We start from the raw sequence: 20,236 nt of genomic DNA, 5'->3' as shown, positions 1-20,236 counted from the left end.
GAGCTTGTCAATATCAATAATTTGTATTAACTCTAGACTTCATTTTTTGACTTCGCAAACATCTAATTTGAACCAGTGCGGCATTCACCATACTACGTGACACACAAAAATCGATGTTTATCTGTGTTTTTAATATTTACTTTTAAATTAAGAAATTGAGTAATATATAGTTCTAAAATTTGAATTATAATCTACAGTTTGGTACCAAACTTAATGATATAAATTCATGAAACAGTAGTTCAATAAAATTTTGAATGTGAGTCAACAAATGAGATGACATGGTCTTTCACCTGTGACCCGTATTGAAAGGGTTAAAATTGAAAAACGAAAAGTAGGCTGGACCGTATTTATTGTTTTACTTATTCTTGAGTTGTCTACACTGCAGAAAATTTCACATCACTATTATATAACTCGAAAGTAAGAATTGTTATTTTAACCATTCTATCTGCTGTAGTCAAATAGCTAACACAAAATATCCCATACATGTTTTGTAATGAGAGTTCACTTCCTAGCTTAGAAAGTAAAAATTATGACACTCTTTTAGCACTCAAATCCTGCAGGTATCTCACTTACTGTAATTGAGTAGATATTTTAACATTGAACTCACTCAATAGATTGAGAAATAAGGGACATAACTTATGTATGATATATTTGCAAAAGTAAATTCTAACAACTGATGTGATTCAATTCCACTCATAGTAGTTCAGAGTTCAATGTTGTAACTGATCCCCTGTACCATTCTACCATCTGCTCCTTCTTCTCGTATTTATTATGAGCTCAAACTGTGTTATTTTACTGTCTTTTCATCACATCTCTTCTAAATGTATAGCCATTTTACCTATCCTTCACATGCAAATTCATGTGCATCAACTAATATCAGTTTTTAGCTGTTTCACATACTCCTGTGAACACTGACACATCATCATTTGCACAGTGAGGTGCACCATACATTATATCTACTGAGAGCTGTATTTTATGTCCAGACATCAGTAACTTTTAGGAACACTAGTTAAAAGTTTTTCTATTGCCTTGCGTGCTACAAACACACATGGTAGGTATTCATAACAACTAGTTTCACAACCATTGAAAACATATCCATGACAGTTTATGTAACCCATTCAGCCAAACCATCAGACTCAGGATGATGTGATGAAGTTCCTATCTTTACCACACTCAGTACTTAGCAGAATTCTGAAAATAGCTGTTTATTGAAGTGTCCTTCTTGATCCAAGGAGATTTCTTCAGATGCTCAAATTCGCACTAACCATTTTTCAGTTAACGCTAGCTTTGTGGATATTATAAGTTACCACTGTGTACATGGTGGTTACAACTGGCTTTGATTATATTCTAATGTAACCCAACTTACATGGTGGTAACTTGTTAGTGTCAGACTGTACTGAAGTGTCAACAAATGAATAAGCTTCAGCCCACTTGATGAAATAATCTTTAATCATCAACATATAGTAATTACAATTATTACAGTATGTCAGAAGATCAGTTATTTTCAGGTCTTCTTTCTGTTAAAAATAACCTGCAAATCTGACAGAGTTTACTCTGGCTTGTCCAGATTTTTTTCTTGACAGCACAATCTGAGAAATCTCTTTGCATATTTTGTTTTGGAGCTATTAGGACCACTAGCTGTGTTACAGATGATGCACCAAGTTTCTGTAGCTGATAGCAGTGGTACAGCACAAGTTATAGTACTTGAACTATGTGTAAAAGTGCCAAAGATCTCACACATCCATACTACATTCTTCAGTTTGCAAGGGTCACTCTTGACCTTTCTGCAAAACAAGTATTGGCCAAGTTAGATCTGAATCCTTCAGTTGCTCCTCATTTGACAATGATAGAGGCAATTCACTTGTGAAGTCATAGCTGCTTGCATGGTTAGTCATTACTGCTGCTGCAATGACTTTTACAGCTCCACAATGCATATCTTTTGTTAGAAAATCCATTTGAATTGCTGTTCCAGATAAGATGAGAAATAAAACAATACTCCTGCAGCATTGCAAATCAACGTGCAATTATATCTTATGTGTTTTTAAAGTTCATAAGCCATTTAGTGGTGAATGTGGTGAATTGTCCACATGACTTTTGAACTGTTTATGAAATAAGTAGCATCAGTAGTGTTTAATGTATATCACAACTGTGAGCAGTTTTTTGTTTGCCCTGTACTACCACTATTCAGGAGCCATCATCATGTAACTAGCGCTATCCTGCAACCTTGAAATTACACCAGGATGAATGGACAGTCTTGCAAAGATAAGCAAACACCAGTGTCTCAACTGAAGCACATTCAAGTAAATGAAACACTTTGCCACAGTCTCAAGTCAATCTAAAAGTTACATCACCCTTATTCAGAGCAGATAACATTGAAGTTGTTTTTGAGATGTTTGCCACAAAATGTTGATAGTATGATGCTTAAAAAGCTGAGCACTTCTTCTTGACGACAGTATGATCTTTGTGACTGAGAAACTTCACATACTTCCTTCTTTACCTACTGAAACACCATTCTCAGGTTCTTAATACTGAAATTATCTTACAAATACCAGAATGTCATCCAAGTACATAAGTCAACTTTCCCATTGCAGTTCACTCATTGTAAACTCCATCAACCTCTTAGGTAGCAGGTGTACTTCACTGGCTAAATGGCATAAAATACATACAATCTATCTCTAGTGGTGAAAACAGTTTCAGGTATGCTGTGATTGTCCAACTCAAATTCCCAGTAGTCAAGCACTAGGTCTGACTGGTTAAACTAACTAATGCCTTCTGAAACATCCAGACATTCGTCAACTTGCAGCGAAGAAATAGCATTAATGTGCTTGATTGCAAAAATTTGCTTGAAATCCACAGAGAACCTTGGCATTTTCTCCATCCTTACAATTAATTTACAGATGAAAAATTATTCTCTGAAGGTTGTATTACTCTATCCTCAGTCAGCAACCACAGTCATTTGTTTGATCTAGAAGGCAGTCAACCAAAGTAACTCAGCCAAATTTCAGTCACTTCTGACAAAAGTGCTGCAATGGAACTCCACGATTGGAGGGATGAGAGCCTGTTCTTTAGCCAATGCTAAACTCCTTTATCATGTAAATCAAATCACTCATTTTTTTCCACACTTTTTTAAATACTTCTTAGTTTGAATTTATCCAATAAAAAGTTTTATGTATTTAATTTTATATATAAAGTATTTTTAAGTTGCAGATTTTGATTTTAGGTTTATTTCAGAGCATTTTTTGGATGTTATTCAGAACTCATAGTCTGCTAGGAGTAAAGTAGAAACAGCACCAATTTGAATCTTTCACCTTCAGTAGAGGTGTACTTTTGTATATCTTAGCCAATCACCATTTGACAACATAGCTTGTCATGGTATTATGTAAATTGCCTATATCTGAGCCTTAGTCATAGGTTACTGATCTACATTTAGATGAGTACCACGTGATAGTCCCAAAGGTTGTGCTGACCCATCATATGGAGGCCTACTTCCTTACAGGAGTTAGAAGAGAGTTTGTTTACTTATGTTACTGGTGGCCTTCTGGCTGTATAGTTTCCTATTGATTCTCTACCTTTTGCTTTTCATAACTACCCCATAAAGCACTGTTTTCAAGCAGACTCTTTTTCCTGAGAATGGTGATTATGTTCTTCCATGGTTGGCGTGTTTGTCCTTGCTAAGAAAGAGAAGATCGGCCTGCCAGTAGTGTTAGATTTGATATAGGGGCCTCTTTTGCTTGTCAGGTTTACCCCTGCATGGCTTACTTAGCACATACATCCAGGTGATTGTCTTACCATATAGCTACTTTGCTTTTTACCATCCATCTGGAGACCAAACACTAAATTTTATGCAATACAGCCGTATTTTTTGGAATATAAGACGCACCCTTATTTTGAAGACAAAAAAAAAGCTACAGTCGCATTTGAAAGATTTTTATTTAACAAAAATTCAATTTGATACTTTAAAAATTTGTATATATTGTTCTAAACACAAATAAGCTCATAATCAAAAAAAAGTTTATTGTTATTTACTTTGGTTTAAAACCTACAAAATCTTCATTGCTTTCACTGTAATTTATTTTTTATTATTTAGGGAGCATTGTAAATAGTTATGTTTTTAAAAGAAAAAAAAACTACTATTGTTATAAATAACACATTCAATTGAACTAAACTATGCATGCCTATTTAAATATATTTACGCATGGCTTGTGTGTATCGTATATATACATATATATTATTCATACCTTCGGTGTATAGGATGCAAGCAGATTTTGACATCAAATTTTGGGGTAAAAAAAGTGTGTCTTATACACTGAAAAATACAGTAGTTACAAATAATATGTTTGTGGCACTGTCTGTTTGTGGTTCATTACTTTCAGCAACTGAGAAGAAAGCTTGCTTAATGGCATCCAGCTCCATCTCTGTGCTACTTGTTGGAAGCTTTAATTCTTCACCAGCATTATATAGATTGTTGTTGCTCCATGATACAATGAATGCCAAGCCAGGTTTCTCACTATCTTTGGTGAAGAACCCATCTTTGGCTATGATGACAGGCTTTTATCTGTTTCACTGTCTTCTCAGTCTCTTCAATTTCTGTCTACACTGCTTTCCTTAAATTCCAGTGGCACCAGGTGTTTATTCCACATGGGTGTACATGAGAACTAGTGGTTACTAGTTAACTCACTAGTGGTTGTATAACACCTGTTCACCCATGAATATTTCCTGAGACACCTTGTTGACAATCTTCTGCTTAAAGGAAAAGAAGCTGAAGTTTTTCAATTAAAAACAGTAGAGGCATGATGATGGAATGTATGGTCTTTTCCCAGCTTGCTCCTTGTATAAATTTCACTTATAAATACTATTTATTCTCTGTGATGCTGCTGAGGCTTGTAGGGTTCTTGGTGAGGGTGGCTAAACTACATCCCAAGTCCAGTCTTTTCAATCTTATCTAGCTGCATAGCACTCGTACTGATAATTAGTTGTGCATCATCCAGGATGGTAGAGCTCAAGCAGGTGACATTCTTCTGTTCTTTTTCCTGTTGTAACTTTTAGTGTAGTGATGCCTTTGGTACTTCTAGCTATTATGGTGTTAATGTGGCTAGTGAAATTGAATTTTCTTTCAGAGGTTACCACCAGGTATTTCATAATTTTTTCCATAGGGATGGTAGTGCCTGCATAGGATGATGTTTTGTCCTTTTCACATGTTTGTTGTTGAGTGTTCAGAACATGGTTGTGGCTTCTGCAGGGTTGATGAATATTTCTCTGTCGTTACATCCTTTACTCACCCTGCTGGGAGATGATTGTATCTTATTATCAATTTCAACTTTGCTGGAGTATCTAACGAAAATCAGAATATCATCTGCAAAGGTTGAGCATATTATCATGTTAACATTTTTTCATGTATCTATGTGTGTACTTCTTGCCTTGGTCTTCATCTGTATAAAGTGGGGCACTACCATCATTGTAAATTACTGATGTTGCTATGTTTTTGGTTCCTGTACCAGTCATTAGCTTGTAGGAGTGTCAGAGTGAAATGCTTGAGATTTCTCTTGCTGCAGAATTCATTCCATTTCATGCTTTGGAAGTTGATTACCTTCAGAGAGTACAATCTATATTCTGTGCAGTCTTTGCCTTCACTGCCTGAGTTGGATCATGCCACATGAATTCTGTCTAGGCTTGATTGCATACTTTTCCAGGCTTTATCTGTGTTACTATTCCAATAGTGTGGAGTGTTTCTTTTGCAGAAGTTGTTGCCTTGACTTCATTTGGTGTGGAGAGATGGTTGAAGGTGTCAGATAACTTGACATTTTTGTATGGTTTCTAGGTTGTTTTACAATAATATGTCTTCCAGTCTTCGTGTGCACCTTACTTAAAGAGGTGATTACCACCAGTGTTATTTCTTCTTTCCTATTCTATATTCTGACTTTTTGTTGTTCTTTCCTCTCTCTTTTTTTTCCCCTTCCTTTTTTTCTTTTTTGTTTTAATTTGTTTTTCTATATCCATATATTTTGTATCATAAACAATTCCAATGAGCTTGTCACCACACTTGTTTTGTGCTTATTCTAGAACAGGTCTAGGCCTAGTATCAATTTAAAGTGGGCCTAGAGAACATAAAATGTTGTTAACCATAAGAAATTCCTTTCCTGAGGAATTATAGTTGATTTCTCTTCTTTCTTTAAATTTTTTTAAAGGAGAAGCAATTATACTTTAATAAAAACAGTTGGAGATTAAGGGCTGCTACTATAGTAATAGCAGCTCATTATACAGTATATAATCTGTAACTGAACACATGGTAACACTATATGTAACAAAACATAAATTAACTCTAGACTTGAAATTGAAACATGACAATGTACTCATTATTTATAGTTGGTAACTGGAAAGTACCTAAACACACTTATTCATACATATAATTTAAGAGTTGTTACCTTTGTAATTATATCTATAATGAATGATGTGATAAATTAGTACATGGAAATAGAGCTAAAAAGAAACATTAGACCATTATAAAAGATTACAATATCTTTTTTTTTCTCTTTTCACTCATCTTTTTTCCTTTCTATTTTTCCCATTTTTTCAGTTCTTAAACTATTGCAGTTAATTTGTCAATATAAAAATACATAATATAGCTCTTATTCTGTTCTTTTCCTCACTTTAAGTCAATATGACTTTCATTTTAGTGGAGACTCATATACAGATTGGAACAAAATGATAAAACTCGGCTTGGTGATACGTTGAAAAAAGGAAAGTGTATAGGAACAACTTCAACCCATATTTCCATCCTGGTTTGTTTTTTTTAATGCTGATTTTATCATTTTATATTTCACTTGAATTATGATATTGCAGTTTGATAGGAAAACAGTTCATGGAACAAGATGAGGTTGGCTTAATTAGATCAGTTTGCACTCAACCATATCAAATTTAGTTTTGTTGACAAAGCTACTGTTTGTTAAACTTTGTTTACATTAGGTCTTTTCAGCTTAAGTAACTGCTTGAATGAGCCTAGAAAATCACTGAAAAGAAACATAATAAAAATGTATATATAAATGAATATAAAACGAGTTTGAAATTTATTAAATGAAACATTTTGATTAACAATTAAAGTTGGCTTGCTTGTCATTTTGGTATGATAAAAAGTTATATTTATTTTATGCAAGTGATTTCAAACAGTGGTGTTTTTTTTAAATCAAAATGGCCTAACTTCACAATTTTATGAAATTAAAAATTATTGGAAAGCTTTACTATAAGATTGTGAGGAAACAAAAAATCAGTAATTGGAATATACAAAAGTAAGCATTCCTTATTGTTTCTTGAAAAACGTTTAACACATCTTTTTGGATCTTGAAAGTTGAGAATTCATACAAATATCACATATAAAAAAACATTTTAATTTACAGAAGCCACATAATCAGTAGAAAGTCCAACTCCAGTTTCAAACAGTTTCATTCAGTATTTTTTATATGACAGGTACTTCAAAATTAGCTACAGCAACAGCAATTATATCGTGTTGTCAAGCTTTTCTCTTACTGCCCTTTATCCAGTGACCAGTTAATCTTCATGATAGCACATGCTCAGTTTCATGCATTCATAGCACAGTCTGTAAGAACTTGCCTGCTTCAAACAGGGCCAGGGTAATTCTGACTACCTACTGCAGTATTATGCACTACCTACAGTGTAGCTGTATTGCAACCTTGATTTTGGAGGTGTTCCAGCTACTACATCATCACTGCTGTTTTTTTTTCATCTCATTTTCATAGAAATGGCTTCAATGAAACAAACTTTTCTTGACACTGGTGTGTTGTTACAAGGTTTTTTTCAGAGCCTAATTGTCTTCCATTGTTTTGTGCTTTTCCATGTAAGCTTTGCTGATCATCCTCGGCCCGACATGGCGAGGTGATTAGGATGCTCGACTAGCAATCTGCGGGTCGCGGGTTCGAATCCCCATCCCACCAAACATGCTTGCCCTTTCAGCCGTGGGGGGTATTATAATGTGACGGTCAATCCCACTATTCTTTGGTAAAAGAGTAGCCCAAGAGTTGGCAGTGGGTGGTGATGACTAGGTGCCTTCCCTCTAGTCTTACACTGCTAAATTAGGGATGGCTAGTGCAGATAGCCCTCATTTAGCTTTGCACAAAATTCAAAACAAACAAACTGATTAGCCATATAAGCAGCCAAATTGTTGTTAACTTCTCTTTCAAGGTTTCACCTGAGCCTTGTGAATTGGCACAACTTAACTATGACTGTTTTTTAACCATTAACTATTAGTCATTGCTCTGTGTGTCACAGAATCCAGTCATTTGAAGCACTTACTTTCCTGAAATCCTCAAGAAATATAAGGGTTTTTCTTACTAGTATTCCTGAATATTATTAGGATACTCTATTTTCTGTTGTCATTTGACTGTGAAAAGAAACGCAAATGTATATATTCAATTTCTCAGCCTCTGAGAATTTGAGATGCCAGCAATACATAATACACTGGTTCTTGGTACTTTGGAATTTAAACATTTGCAAAATGCAATGCTAGAGGTCAAAATCAGCAGATTGGTGTGTTGGAGATATGCACTTGTTAGCTTAGGACCCTTTATTATCTCTAGTTTCTAGGCAGTTTCAATATGCTGGTTTCTTGGCCTTGAAAATCTTGGCTGTACCAAAAGAACATAGCAAAATTTTTACCTTTTTATCTGTTGGTAATGTACCTCCTTTTGAAGATTTTATTTATCAGTGGTATCTCAAGCTATTTTCTGGTTGATATTGACTCTAACTAGTGATTATGTATAGCAGTATTGGTTTGTGATAACTTTTAACCTAATAAGATCAGGCACCATTTTAAAATTTAAGTCCTATTAGACCTGGCTACGCACATCACACATAGGTTATGTTGCCCTCGTCATATTTCATTCCAAAAATAAAACTAGTGGGTGAAATTGTTTGAAATTCAACAAGCACTTTCCTAGAAGTATTTAGTTTCAGAAAAATAAAATAATTAATTTTGATTTTTTAGTCATGGCATAGTGGCTCTGAGTTTTTTTCAAGTACAAACTTTTAGCTCATAGTTCCATCTCTGGACTGATTTGAGATCTAATTACAGCTATGCCTATTGAGGATTCCCTCTTGTTTCTACTATTTCTAATAAAAAAATTTATTTAATATAGTTATTTGCATTCGGACTCTGAATAGCTCACCTGCAAGATGATTTTCATGTTATGTAGAAAAATGCTGTTTTTATCGTAAAGTTTTCACATTCCATTTGCATAATCTCTAGAACCTACTAAATAAATATATCAAGGTACACATTTATATTTTATTTTCCATTTTCTCTACTATATCACAAACTCTAGCTATTATCATCAACATACAGCACAATGTTTGAAATTACAAAATGGAAATATGTACTTACCTTCGTAGGATACTCTTAAAACATCTCTTTGGTTCATATGCATAATTTTATGTCTTTACCTTTTCACTTATAGTTTATTTTTAATCTTTTATTTTCTTTTGCTGTTTTTTATCTTCATTTACGTCAACACACGTCAAATGGTGTCTATGGGCAGTATAACATTATGATTGGTAGAAACACTTTAACCTCCAGCAAAATATTTTGCACTTGCTTATTTTTCTAGGCTCAAGGAGTGAGGTGAAGGTTAGAAATATTTTAAAAAATCATTAAACCTTTTAAATATGAATTTTAAAACACAAATAATATATAATTAACCAAAATATAAAAGTAAATCCTAAATGCAATTTAACAGTCTATCAAACTAATAAATATTAGGAAATGGTCCCTTTATATACACTTACTTCTATGTATGACATGAATAGCCAATAAAAAGCTCAGAATGTCCCTTTAATGTTTTTCTTAGCCATTTTGTTGTGTTATTGTGCTAATTTCATTCTTTTCACACAAGATTTCAAACAATGAGGTAAGTCTTTAGTGAGCTCGAAATTTCATAATTTTTATAACCAAATACAGCTTAATTACTATGCTTTATAAATTATAGTGGAATTCTATGGTATCAATATAGTAATTTATCGTTTTTTTGGTTAATGAAAATGTATATATAACACCTTAAAATAAATTTATTTTTACATCCTCCACGTGGGAAATTTCATAAGGCTTAGCAACCTACGACAAACGGCAAATGAGTACAAAGGTCATAACTAGAAGAGATAATTGTTTGCTTTATTTTATTTACTGTTCTGTGTTTTAAGAAAAATAAGTTTAAGAGCATATTTGTAAATAGAAATAACGTATATATGTATAATAGTTGAAATGTGACTGTATTTTACAAAATACTAGTTTACCAAAACACAGCTAAGACAGGTCACTTTGTAAAGACTAAAGGTCAGTTATATATTATTGGATACGGTAACACGAGTGCACGTGCGGCACATCATTGTAACTTCTGTATTGTTAGCCAGGAACAGTTGGAAGGTCAATATAATAACAATAATAAATATATATAAATGTATAATGTTATGAGAGTTAAGCTAGTCAGACTAAAATTTTGTGTTTTCGTATTATAATTTGTTGTCATTCTAAGATGAAAAAAGCATAATTTATATTTTTTTAAATTTTTTTATTGATGTTACGAACTTGGTCATATTGAACCAACCCATACAGAAATATACTAGTGAAAATAACAAATAAAATACAGTTTAAACAAAAAAATTGACAATTATCTGGCGATTATAAAGATTTCGCATGTGAAATTTGAAAATGTTCTAATGTACTAAAGTATTTTTAATCTTAAAATCAAAATTGCTTTGCATGCTGGATAGTCAACATTCTTAAAGAAAAAGGTTTACAAGAAAATCTTTAATTAAAAAATCTTAATACTTAATTTAAAAGCCTGATATTTTGGGTACAAAAACCTTGTAATGTTTACTAATAACCTGCAAAAGTTTGTAAAGATGTACTTATATTATGAAAAATCATAGTATAATTACTTTCATGGATACTTTTCTGGGTTAAAGTCTTTATAGATTTAATACTTATAATTCAATATAGTATGTATATCTTCACAAAATTTGGCAGTCTTTCAGTTAACATCACAAAAATCATATTTTTTAGTGCAATATTTTTAATAAAATAAAATAAAGATTTGTCCACGAATATATTGAATATTTGTTTTGAATGGTCCGTCTGCTAAGTAATTTTCATGTTAAAATAAAAAATACTTTTCCTGATCTCAAATATCTCGAATTTCCTTGGTGTAATCCCTAAAACCTCCTAAATGCATTTCAAACGTTTTTTTACAGTAAAATATAGTTTATCTATTATTTTTTCTACCCTATCTCAAAACGGAATTGGTCAATTCCACCAACCTCGTAACCACCAATAAAAATCTAAATAAACCTCAATTACCCTTTTTTCTTTCTAGAATGACTTTAAATTGTAACATGAAACTACATTTGTTTATCCTAAGTAGCTTAAGTTCATAACAGTATACATCTATTTATAATTAAATTTTATTGTTTTATTTCCCTTTGAACTGTGTCTAAACTACTATCCATGCCATTATAAGTTGTAAATCACTCCAGGAACATGCATCTCACTTTACATTATCAAATTACATTACCCATGAGCTGCTCACGTGCATGCCTCATGAATCATTTTTAATTATATTATTATTATTACTTACTTTATCTAATCTAGTCTTAAATAACTTAAAAAGATATGTATTTCCAAATTTTATTTACTTTTATAATAATAAAGAATAAATATGAAAAAACAAGAATAAAGTATTTACCAAATCTTCTTTTTTCTTGCTCTCGGGTTTTCGAATAGAGTTAACCCTAATTTTTTATAGTATCGATAGTAATGCACTTAATAATTCTTATTTGATTAAATAATGCACCAAAGAGTATAGACTAATAACATGCAAAAAGTAGACAAATTCACTTATCTCGCAAAAGTTTTTTTGCTTTCTAACTATGCGACAAGAGACGTTACAAATTCATGCAAGCTAGTTGTTAACTTTCACGTTGGAACGATGTTCGTACTCAGAACATAACATTATACAGTATGTCATTTGATAGATGAAAACCTTGACTTTTTATTGGTTATAGGTAATAAATAGTGAAATGTAAAAGAGAACTGTCAATGAATTGTGAAAGAGAGGATGTGACAGGTGGGTGTAGTAGGAGGGATCTGATTTTTCTATTTGATAGCTCTGTAACAAAACAAAATTGAAGACTATAAAAAGTATGGTTTGTCTGAGCAATAATGATTTTATAGAGAGTAATTTACGTTTAATTTCGTAGTTTTTTGAGGGGTGGTGGATAAAATAGGGATGATAACATGTTAAGAGAAAATGTATCACGTGGATCACGCTAATGAAAATTCAGGATTTTTTTTTATTGTATTGTAGAATTAAGAACATAAAACTTGTGTACTATTAAAATATGGATTATTAGCTAATATTTTATGCTATTCTAATTGGTATAACATAAACAAAAAATAGTTTAATAAAAATTTGAATGTAAGACACCAAAACATTGTGTCATGCGCAGTAAAGGATAACCGGGGCAATAGGGTTAATATAACTGAAATTTAGCCATAGTGCAAATTTTATGGAAATTCTATTATTTTGGAGTTTTTATTTTATTTTAATGAAAATGTTTCTTAGAACATAAACCAAAACATATATATTTTGTATCAGAAAAGACAAAAATGCCTGAAAAGCATAAGAATGTTTTATCACCAAAAGACCAATACTAGAAATAATAGATCTAGTCATTGGATTATACAGTCATTTTTTTCCTATCATGCAATTTATGTTTTTAATAACTGCTTACATAATGCAAATGTTAAATTTTTATACCTAAAATGACTGGCAAGCATACTAATACAATTATTACAAGGCCATACCAGGTGAGACTAGACTCCAAGTTTTATGGATAGAACTCCTACATCATCCATAGGGCAGTAATATTTTTTTCCATGAGTGTATTTCCTCTTTCATTTGCTACTTAGAATGTTTCCCAGGTGCTCAGTGCAGAGCATGCTAACATTTTTATGTGTCAATTTCACAATCCATGGAGTCCTGAATTGCAGCCGTGAACAACCAAATCGAAATCAGTTATTGCAACTTAGATGTAATCAGTGCCATAACTGTGACATTACACTTAAACCACTCATTAATGCCATGAATGTAATATTATTAAGAAACATTACCAAAGGGAAAACTTCTGCTAATCAGTAGATAAATCCGGACCTGACCCTTCTAAATTCTAGCGGAAATTTAAACCTATCACAAACAACAAATCAAACAACACCATAAGTGCAATATAGTAACAACAACACTGCTTCTACTGATAAAAAACAGTCTGAACTTTTTGCCCAATATTTTGAAAGTACGTTTTTAACCCCAAATCTCACCTCGTTTGACACCCAACATTTCAACAATGTAAACCAACATATTTCTAACAATCAACACTTTTATTCATCAAACTACTCAGTTTCTAGATCACAAATTTCTGGTTCTAACGATTTGTATACCCTCCCTATAACTTTAGTAGAAATGAAAATTAACCTGAGGAAAAAAATCACAAAGTCCCAGGAGAGGATGGAATTAAAAATCTAATCCTGAAAAAAACATCTCCAACTAAATCAATACCTACTTGGTAACAATTGTTACTATCAGGATATTACCCATCTATTTTGAAATTGGCTATTTTTAATGTTATCCCCAAGAAAAATTATAACTTATCCTGGCTGCTACAGACCCATTAGCTTGCTAAACACCCTTGGTAAGTTGATGGAGAAATTAATTATGAACCGGTTAAACACTTACCTAGAAACCAACAATATTATTAACAACATACAGAATACAGGCAGAAAATGTAGACAAACCACTGAAAACCTCATTAGATTTATCTTGTATCGCAGTATCAACTATAGCTACTTTTCTAGATGTCCAAAATGTCTTTGAACCCCCCCCTACTGTATACTGGATATCCAGATTTTTTCACCGACAGAACACCTGAAGTTAAGATCAACAATGTGATCTCCAGGCCATTCATGTTTGAAGCCAGAGTCCCCCAGGGGTCAGTATTAAGCCCAATATTATACAACCTCTTTGTCAAAAATATCCTGTTCCCTTCCGTGGGAGGACCAAGATAGCCATACCCATTCAGTGTATGCCAGCATGGTTAGATTGCCATACCAGGATGTTTGAGTGGTTGGTTAACTCTCAACATTGCTTGAATTTGGCAAGGTGAAGATACTTAGTATGGGTAGAATGGTCAGTTTGAGGGATAATTGCTAGCACAGCTTTCTTTCTTTCTTGCAGCTGGTTTGAAGTTTCCACGTTGGGCCTTGTCATGACAAAAATTGCCTCTGTAAGAGTGAAAATATCTGTCACATGCAGGTGATGCCTCATCATTTCACCTGGAAGTCCTTCAATGAACTTATCCATGTAAAGTTTGTAAAAGCCACCACAGGCTATGCTTTACCATCCAGAAGCATATATAGTCCACATAAATGACCAAACTCAATGTTGCACCTTATCTGACCCTTGAACTTTGCTTGGTCAATTTTATACTGTGCTGAACTTTTGGTGCAACATTGCTACAACTGTATCCTAGTCTTTCAGTTGCACCTCATATAAGTGCTTGATGAAGTCCAGGATTGGACTGTGTAAGCTAAGTTTCAGTCATTTAACTGCTTGCTCCTAAGACCAGCTGCAGGTATCTGCTAGAATTGCTTCAGGAAGCATTCTGTCTTCTTTTGCCACATTTTTGTACATTGGGGGCAAAATCTGCTTTGACTCTCTCACGGGTATCTGTAATTGTAACCAAAGCCTCTCTGTTGCATATTCTTAGCCAATATCTGACTGTGACACCATTAGCAGGTGTGGAACATTAGGCATAATCAGGGACTTTGAACTTCAAACGAGTAGTTGGTCCCTGATCCAGGGCAGCAGAGATACTAGTTGCTATGAGCAGTTTGTTCATCAGCTCTGCTTGACCCCAGGTTTCTTCATGACCCACAGTTGATATAGCAGAATACCTTCTGGCTCAGAGAGACTATTGACTGGTTCATGGTTCTCACTAGTTGCTGTCCTCTGTCTTACCTGCTGGGGAAACAGTTAGTCTCCAGGTGGTTTTAACCAGAGCTCTGGTTGTCTTACTCTGACTGGTGATAGAGAGTCCTGTACAGACCACCTCATATGGACTCATCAGTTGCTATTCCATCTTAGCGACCCTCAGTTGTCCTTTGCACTGAGATTGATTCTGGCTTCACCAGACTTTGGCTACCTTCCTGCGAAAGATTGAAGTCATGGATCTTTGTATCATCAGTGAAAGTCCAATGTCCATAAGAGGACTTCTCCTAGACTTGACAACTCTCTCATATAATGCTCTCTTCAGCAACTAACTACCTCTCAGTCTTGAGTACTTCTACTTGCAAAAAGAGTCATTCTTTAAGTAAGAATTGCTTCTTTAAACTCAAGTGTTATAGTAATAGCAATACACACACACTAACAGAAAACTCCACAATAATATTCTGTGATCACAGTATTGAAATTTCTCCTTCCTATTTTCAACTAAACTGATTTCTCAAAAGCAAGATAAATTGTTAAATAATACTGCTAAGTTCCACTAAAACTAAATAAGTTTATGCTAAGAAATAAATGTTCTGGATACAAAGTGGGATACACAATGAAAACAATTTTTATAGAAACAAATTGTATACTTGCATTGAATACTGGACAGTTACTTTTACATGAATTTTGAATTCATAAGGCTGGCTCTTTTCCCTCTAGCCCTACTTCTAAACTGACTCACTCACTCAAGATGATGTTCCAAGCTGTATTCTAAATCTCACGTTTGTTAAGTGAATTGGTAACATCAGACTTACTCAGATCAACTAGGGTCATTCCCATTTAAACATAAGGAAAGCTGTAACCTCAAAATATCACCTGACCTATCATTGGAGGACATTGTTGTCAACCTTTATGCACAAGGTGCAACTTTACAGCCATACCTTCCACAGGCTGAACATATATTCTCTTGAAGGGAATGACAAAGAACTGAGGTAGCTAGAACAAAATTGGCTTAGTGACTTTCTTGATCATGTGTTATATGAAAATTTCATATACCTAGAATAAACATAAAGTTACCTGAATAACCATGTATTTGTTTACTGTGTTATGAAAGGGCTACGAACTATAAAATCTGCATGTTGTGCAACTAATTATTCTTGTACATTTCCTAAAGAGTAAAGGTGTGGGAAGTATTCTATTATAGTTGAGTTTGAATTATATATTTATTCCTACTCAAAAAGCCTCTCAGTTAGGATTTATCATTTTTTGCTTTACAGAAATAGTGTAAACACACTTAGAACTACCATATGATACTTTGGTATTTTAGTGACAATAATTAGTTTTTAATTGTGACTTTTGTAAAACTAGAAAATATTTATATAGGGTTTAAAATTGTGTTTAAAACACAGTTATGTCTAGTATAAACCTTTTGCACAGTGTTATTTTCACATTGTTATGAAAGCCACCTATTTTACTTGTAGATCATGAAGTAGGACACAAAACTTCCAGATAACAGATGGAATTTATTGTGGGCATGATCTTTAAGATGTTTATTTTTGTAGTTAGTATTTTAGAGAGAGATCCTAGAACTTTTTTTTTAAATATGGGAATGATCAATATTACGTAATTCGCAGAACAGTTTGAGAGCTCTCTTTGAAGAAATACTGTAGAACTGTTCTAAATTTAGAAAACATAGCATTATGTACACAATACAATTATGATATTCTTCTCAGGACATTTGTGCTACTCAAATCACTGTTGATCATTCCCATTATCAAAATATTTAAGATTTTGTATGTTTATAAGTATAAAAATAATTATTATACCAATGATATAAGTACTAGGATATATCCCTAAATGTGTTATTGTTTCTAAAAAATATTTTTATGATTTTACTACAGGATTTCAACAAAGAACAATTGAGGACACTATTTCAGAAACTCAGAGAATCATCTTTAGTACTACTAGATCAGAATCATGATCCATTAGGATATCCATGGGAATAGTACGTTTTTCTTTTTTATCCCATTGCCTCATTTGTTCACTCAGAATTGTGGCAAGTCTTTCTAGAAATCTATGTTTGAATAAAAATATATATTTTAAAGTTGGGTTGACTTTCCATTTTTATTAAATCATTAAAAGTTTGCCTAATAGATTAATTAAGGGAGTTTTTTTTATGCACAAGATTTTTTCATTGCCGTCCTTTCCAAGAATCTTAGATGAGCTCTGATGGTACGGTATTTATTCACAGGTGCACTGATTTCTCAAAGGTTAATCAGATAGGTTCTGCAGAATAATAAGTTTGACAGAAAATGTTGTGCAAACTTATACTTTACTGACTTTTGGGTACAAATAAAATCAAGTGAGGCAGTCTTTAGGTGACATACAAAATAGTTTGAGAGCTCTCTTTGAAGAAATACTGTAGAACTGTTCAAAATTTAGCATTTTGTACACAAAACAATTATACCATTCTTCTCAGGGTACTTGTGCTTCCCACACCACTGTTAATCATTCCCAGTGAAAAATAAGAAAGGTTTTATCCGCAAGATCATATGACCTGCCAGTGGAATAAATCATTTCCTACTTTTGCATAGGTTTTCAATTCAACTTTACAAAAATCCTACTTACAAGAAAGCATACGTAATTTCACAGGTGAATGACAAAGAACAATAGGTAGTGGAGTTTAAGGAACTTAATTGTTTCCTTCACCAACATTTTACGTTAAAACTGTGTATACTTTATGTACAAAACTTTGAAACTTTTATGTTAAAAATAAGGCGGTAGAAAAACACACAGTATTCTTTCAAACCACAGAACTGCTATGTTACATTCATGAAAATGTGATAATATATACTTGATTTGTGTTCACTTACCAAATTTGCATATCTTAAGCAATCTGTTGACTGACTAAGATATGTAGAATGTCTTACACTTGAAATGTACCATGTTATACCATAAATCTGTTTAAGTATTTGAATAATATCTGACATTCTGTTAAATCTAATTATTCAGTATTATATGGTAGACAAACTTGGTGAAAATAAAATAAATCTGTGATTTCATTATCAAACAAGAAATTGTAAAAATTGTAGAAATTATAAAATGTTTTTATGCAAGTATTCATATGTGCAAGTGATCTTACAAATCCGAGATCAAAATTGTCAAAATCAAAATATAAAATGGTACATGCGTTATTTATGGCATACTTCACTCTCAAACTTGCAACTAACATTATCAAAAAATAAATTGTTTTCCTGTAAGTGTTATATTCTTATTATTTTGATTATTGAAAAACTGGTTAATATGTTAAAAGCACCATTACATCTGACAAAAGTATTACCAACATATCCACAGTACTTCACTGTTAAACAGGGCTATGTCAAGTGTGGTTAAGATGCTTCAACAGAAAATGCTCTCATTACAAATGAATTCTGACATCTATATTTGCCCTTGATTTATAAGCCCAAGGTCATGCAATAACTCTAAAACTGTTAGAGGCTCCCTTTTTTAATATGCAATGTGCTGTCAGAGGATGAAGGTGGTTCATCACTAACAGTGACCCATTACTCCCATACTTTCTGAAAGGAAATGGTACAAACACCAATGTTGAATTAGTCGGAGTATACAAATGGTGGTAGGATTCCAGTCTTACCCAAGCACGAGGAAGATGGCTCTTGCTGTCGTGATTTGTTTTCAGGGTTGCTTCAATATAATTGCTTTATTTCTTGTGGGGGCATTTGCATCTGAACTCCCACAAGGAGTTCCGCCCCTTGATTCCATTGGGGGGCTTACAGTCCCCAAACTTCCAGTTGGTTTCAGGATCAAGAATATATTTCTGTTTTCATGCCTGGTGTTTAAATGTTTTGGTTTGTATTGGATTACATATGTGTAGGATGAGGAAAGTTACTTATATTCCATATTGATCATGCTAATTATACAATATATACAGATTATATGATTAATGTAGACTTGAGGAAAGTTTCATTCAAGAAGATACAGTCAATATATCTACTAGATAAAGCAGACTATAAAAGTGGTAAGTGAACAAATATTGAGAAAACGTTTTTTAACAGTTTTTATGATTTTATACACAGCTTTGGTGGTAAATTTCATGCTGTTCAGAATGAGTATTTGATGAAATTGGTAGATATTTTGCAAAATAATATCAATAAAATGCAAAATATCCTCTACAGTAGAGGTCTAGTTACTGAATTAATAAGAAGACTAGTAGAATCCTTTGTTCCAGGAGGAGCAATAGCGGTTGGACCAACAAATATGGGTGCAGGTATACATTCACATTTATACAAATATATAGAATGATCCCGAAGTATTCCAAACAGGAGTAAAAAGCAGTAGTTCACATTGATGGGAATAGTGTCATATTTGAACATCTTGCAGTTGTAGGATAAACAACAGTGGAAGCGTACGAGAAGCCTCGATCCAATGTTTTTGTCTGTAAATATATGCATCGTGAAGAAGAATGTGATTGATGACATTACAGCCTTCTGACAAAACATGAATCAAAAAGTTGGACCTGTCGAATTCTGAATTTAAATCCACATTGAATAGAAATATTATCTTTAGCAAGTTCAGAAATCATATTCTCAGTGACAGACGGATGAATCCCACAAATAACACATGAATGAATATAGCTCAACAAGGGGAAGGCTGCTGTTTTAGAGAAGGGGTTTAAGTTTTTGAATTGTTATTCTAAATGAGGTAAATCGCATATTTTCATATAACATCATAAAGTTCTAAATTAGGAGATTTAATTATCATACCATTGCAAGTTAGTATTATTAATATTAGTTAATGTCAGACTTATCTAGAGCGACTAGTATCACCCATGTGGCTGGTCTCTCATAATAAAAATTGAGAGAAATCATTATCTCAAGAGATCACTTGACCGTCAGTAGAAAAGTTCTATTTTAGGTGAATAACACAGAACAATGGGTAACGTGATGTGTGGAAACTGCACATAAGTACATAAATAACAATGTTTAAAAAAATCCAATATTAATACAAGGAGGTAAAGAACACACATTACACTTATATTCCACACTTTTCTATCCTTCCCCATCATGTCAAGCTTATCCTAGACCCTACATTAAACATCAAGAGTGGGCAACTTTCATCCATGTAAAAAAAACAGACAACACAACTATTTAACAATGAGTCTCAGTAGTTACATTAAA

The 20,236-nt window shown here is 33.1% G+C and overlaps 1 protein-coding gene across 1 annotated transcript in view; it reads left to right on the top strand.

The window, feature by feature from the left end:
* LOC106468745 (nuclear pore complex protein Nup107-like) overlaps positions 1-17,145 on the top strand; it is a 123,516-nt gene extending 106,371 nt beyond the window's left edge. The window contains exon 27 of the mRNA XM_013929188.2: positions 16,943-17,145. Coding sequence (XP_013784642.1) covers positions 16,943-17,047 — 105 coding nt within the window. The 3' untranslated portion in view covers positions 17,048-17,145. The remainder of the gene's footprint in view (positions 1-16,942) is intronic.
* Positions 17,146-20,236: the final 3,091 nt, after the last annotated feature.

This window comes from Limulus polyphemus, unplaced genomic scaffold (genome assembly GCF_000517525.1).
Source record: "Limulus polyphemus unplaced genomic scaffold, Limulus_polyphemus-2.1.2 Scaffold3143, whole genome shotgun sequence".
Taxonomy (NCBI): Eukaryota; Metazoa; Arthropoda; class Merostomata; order Xiphosura; family Limulidae; genus Limulus; species Limulus polyphemus.
This window is presented reverse-complemented; position numbering and strand designations above follow the sequence as displayed.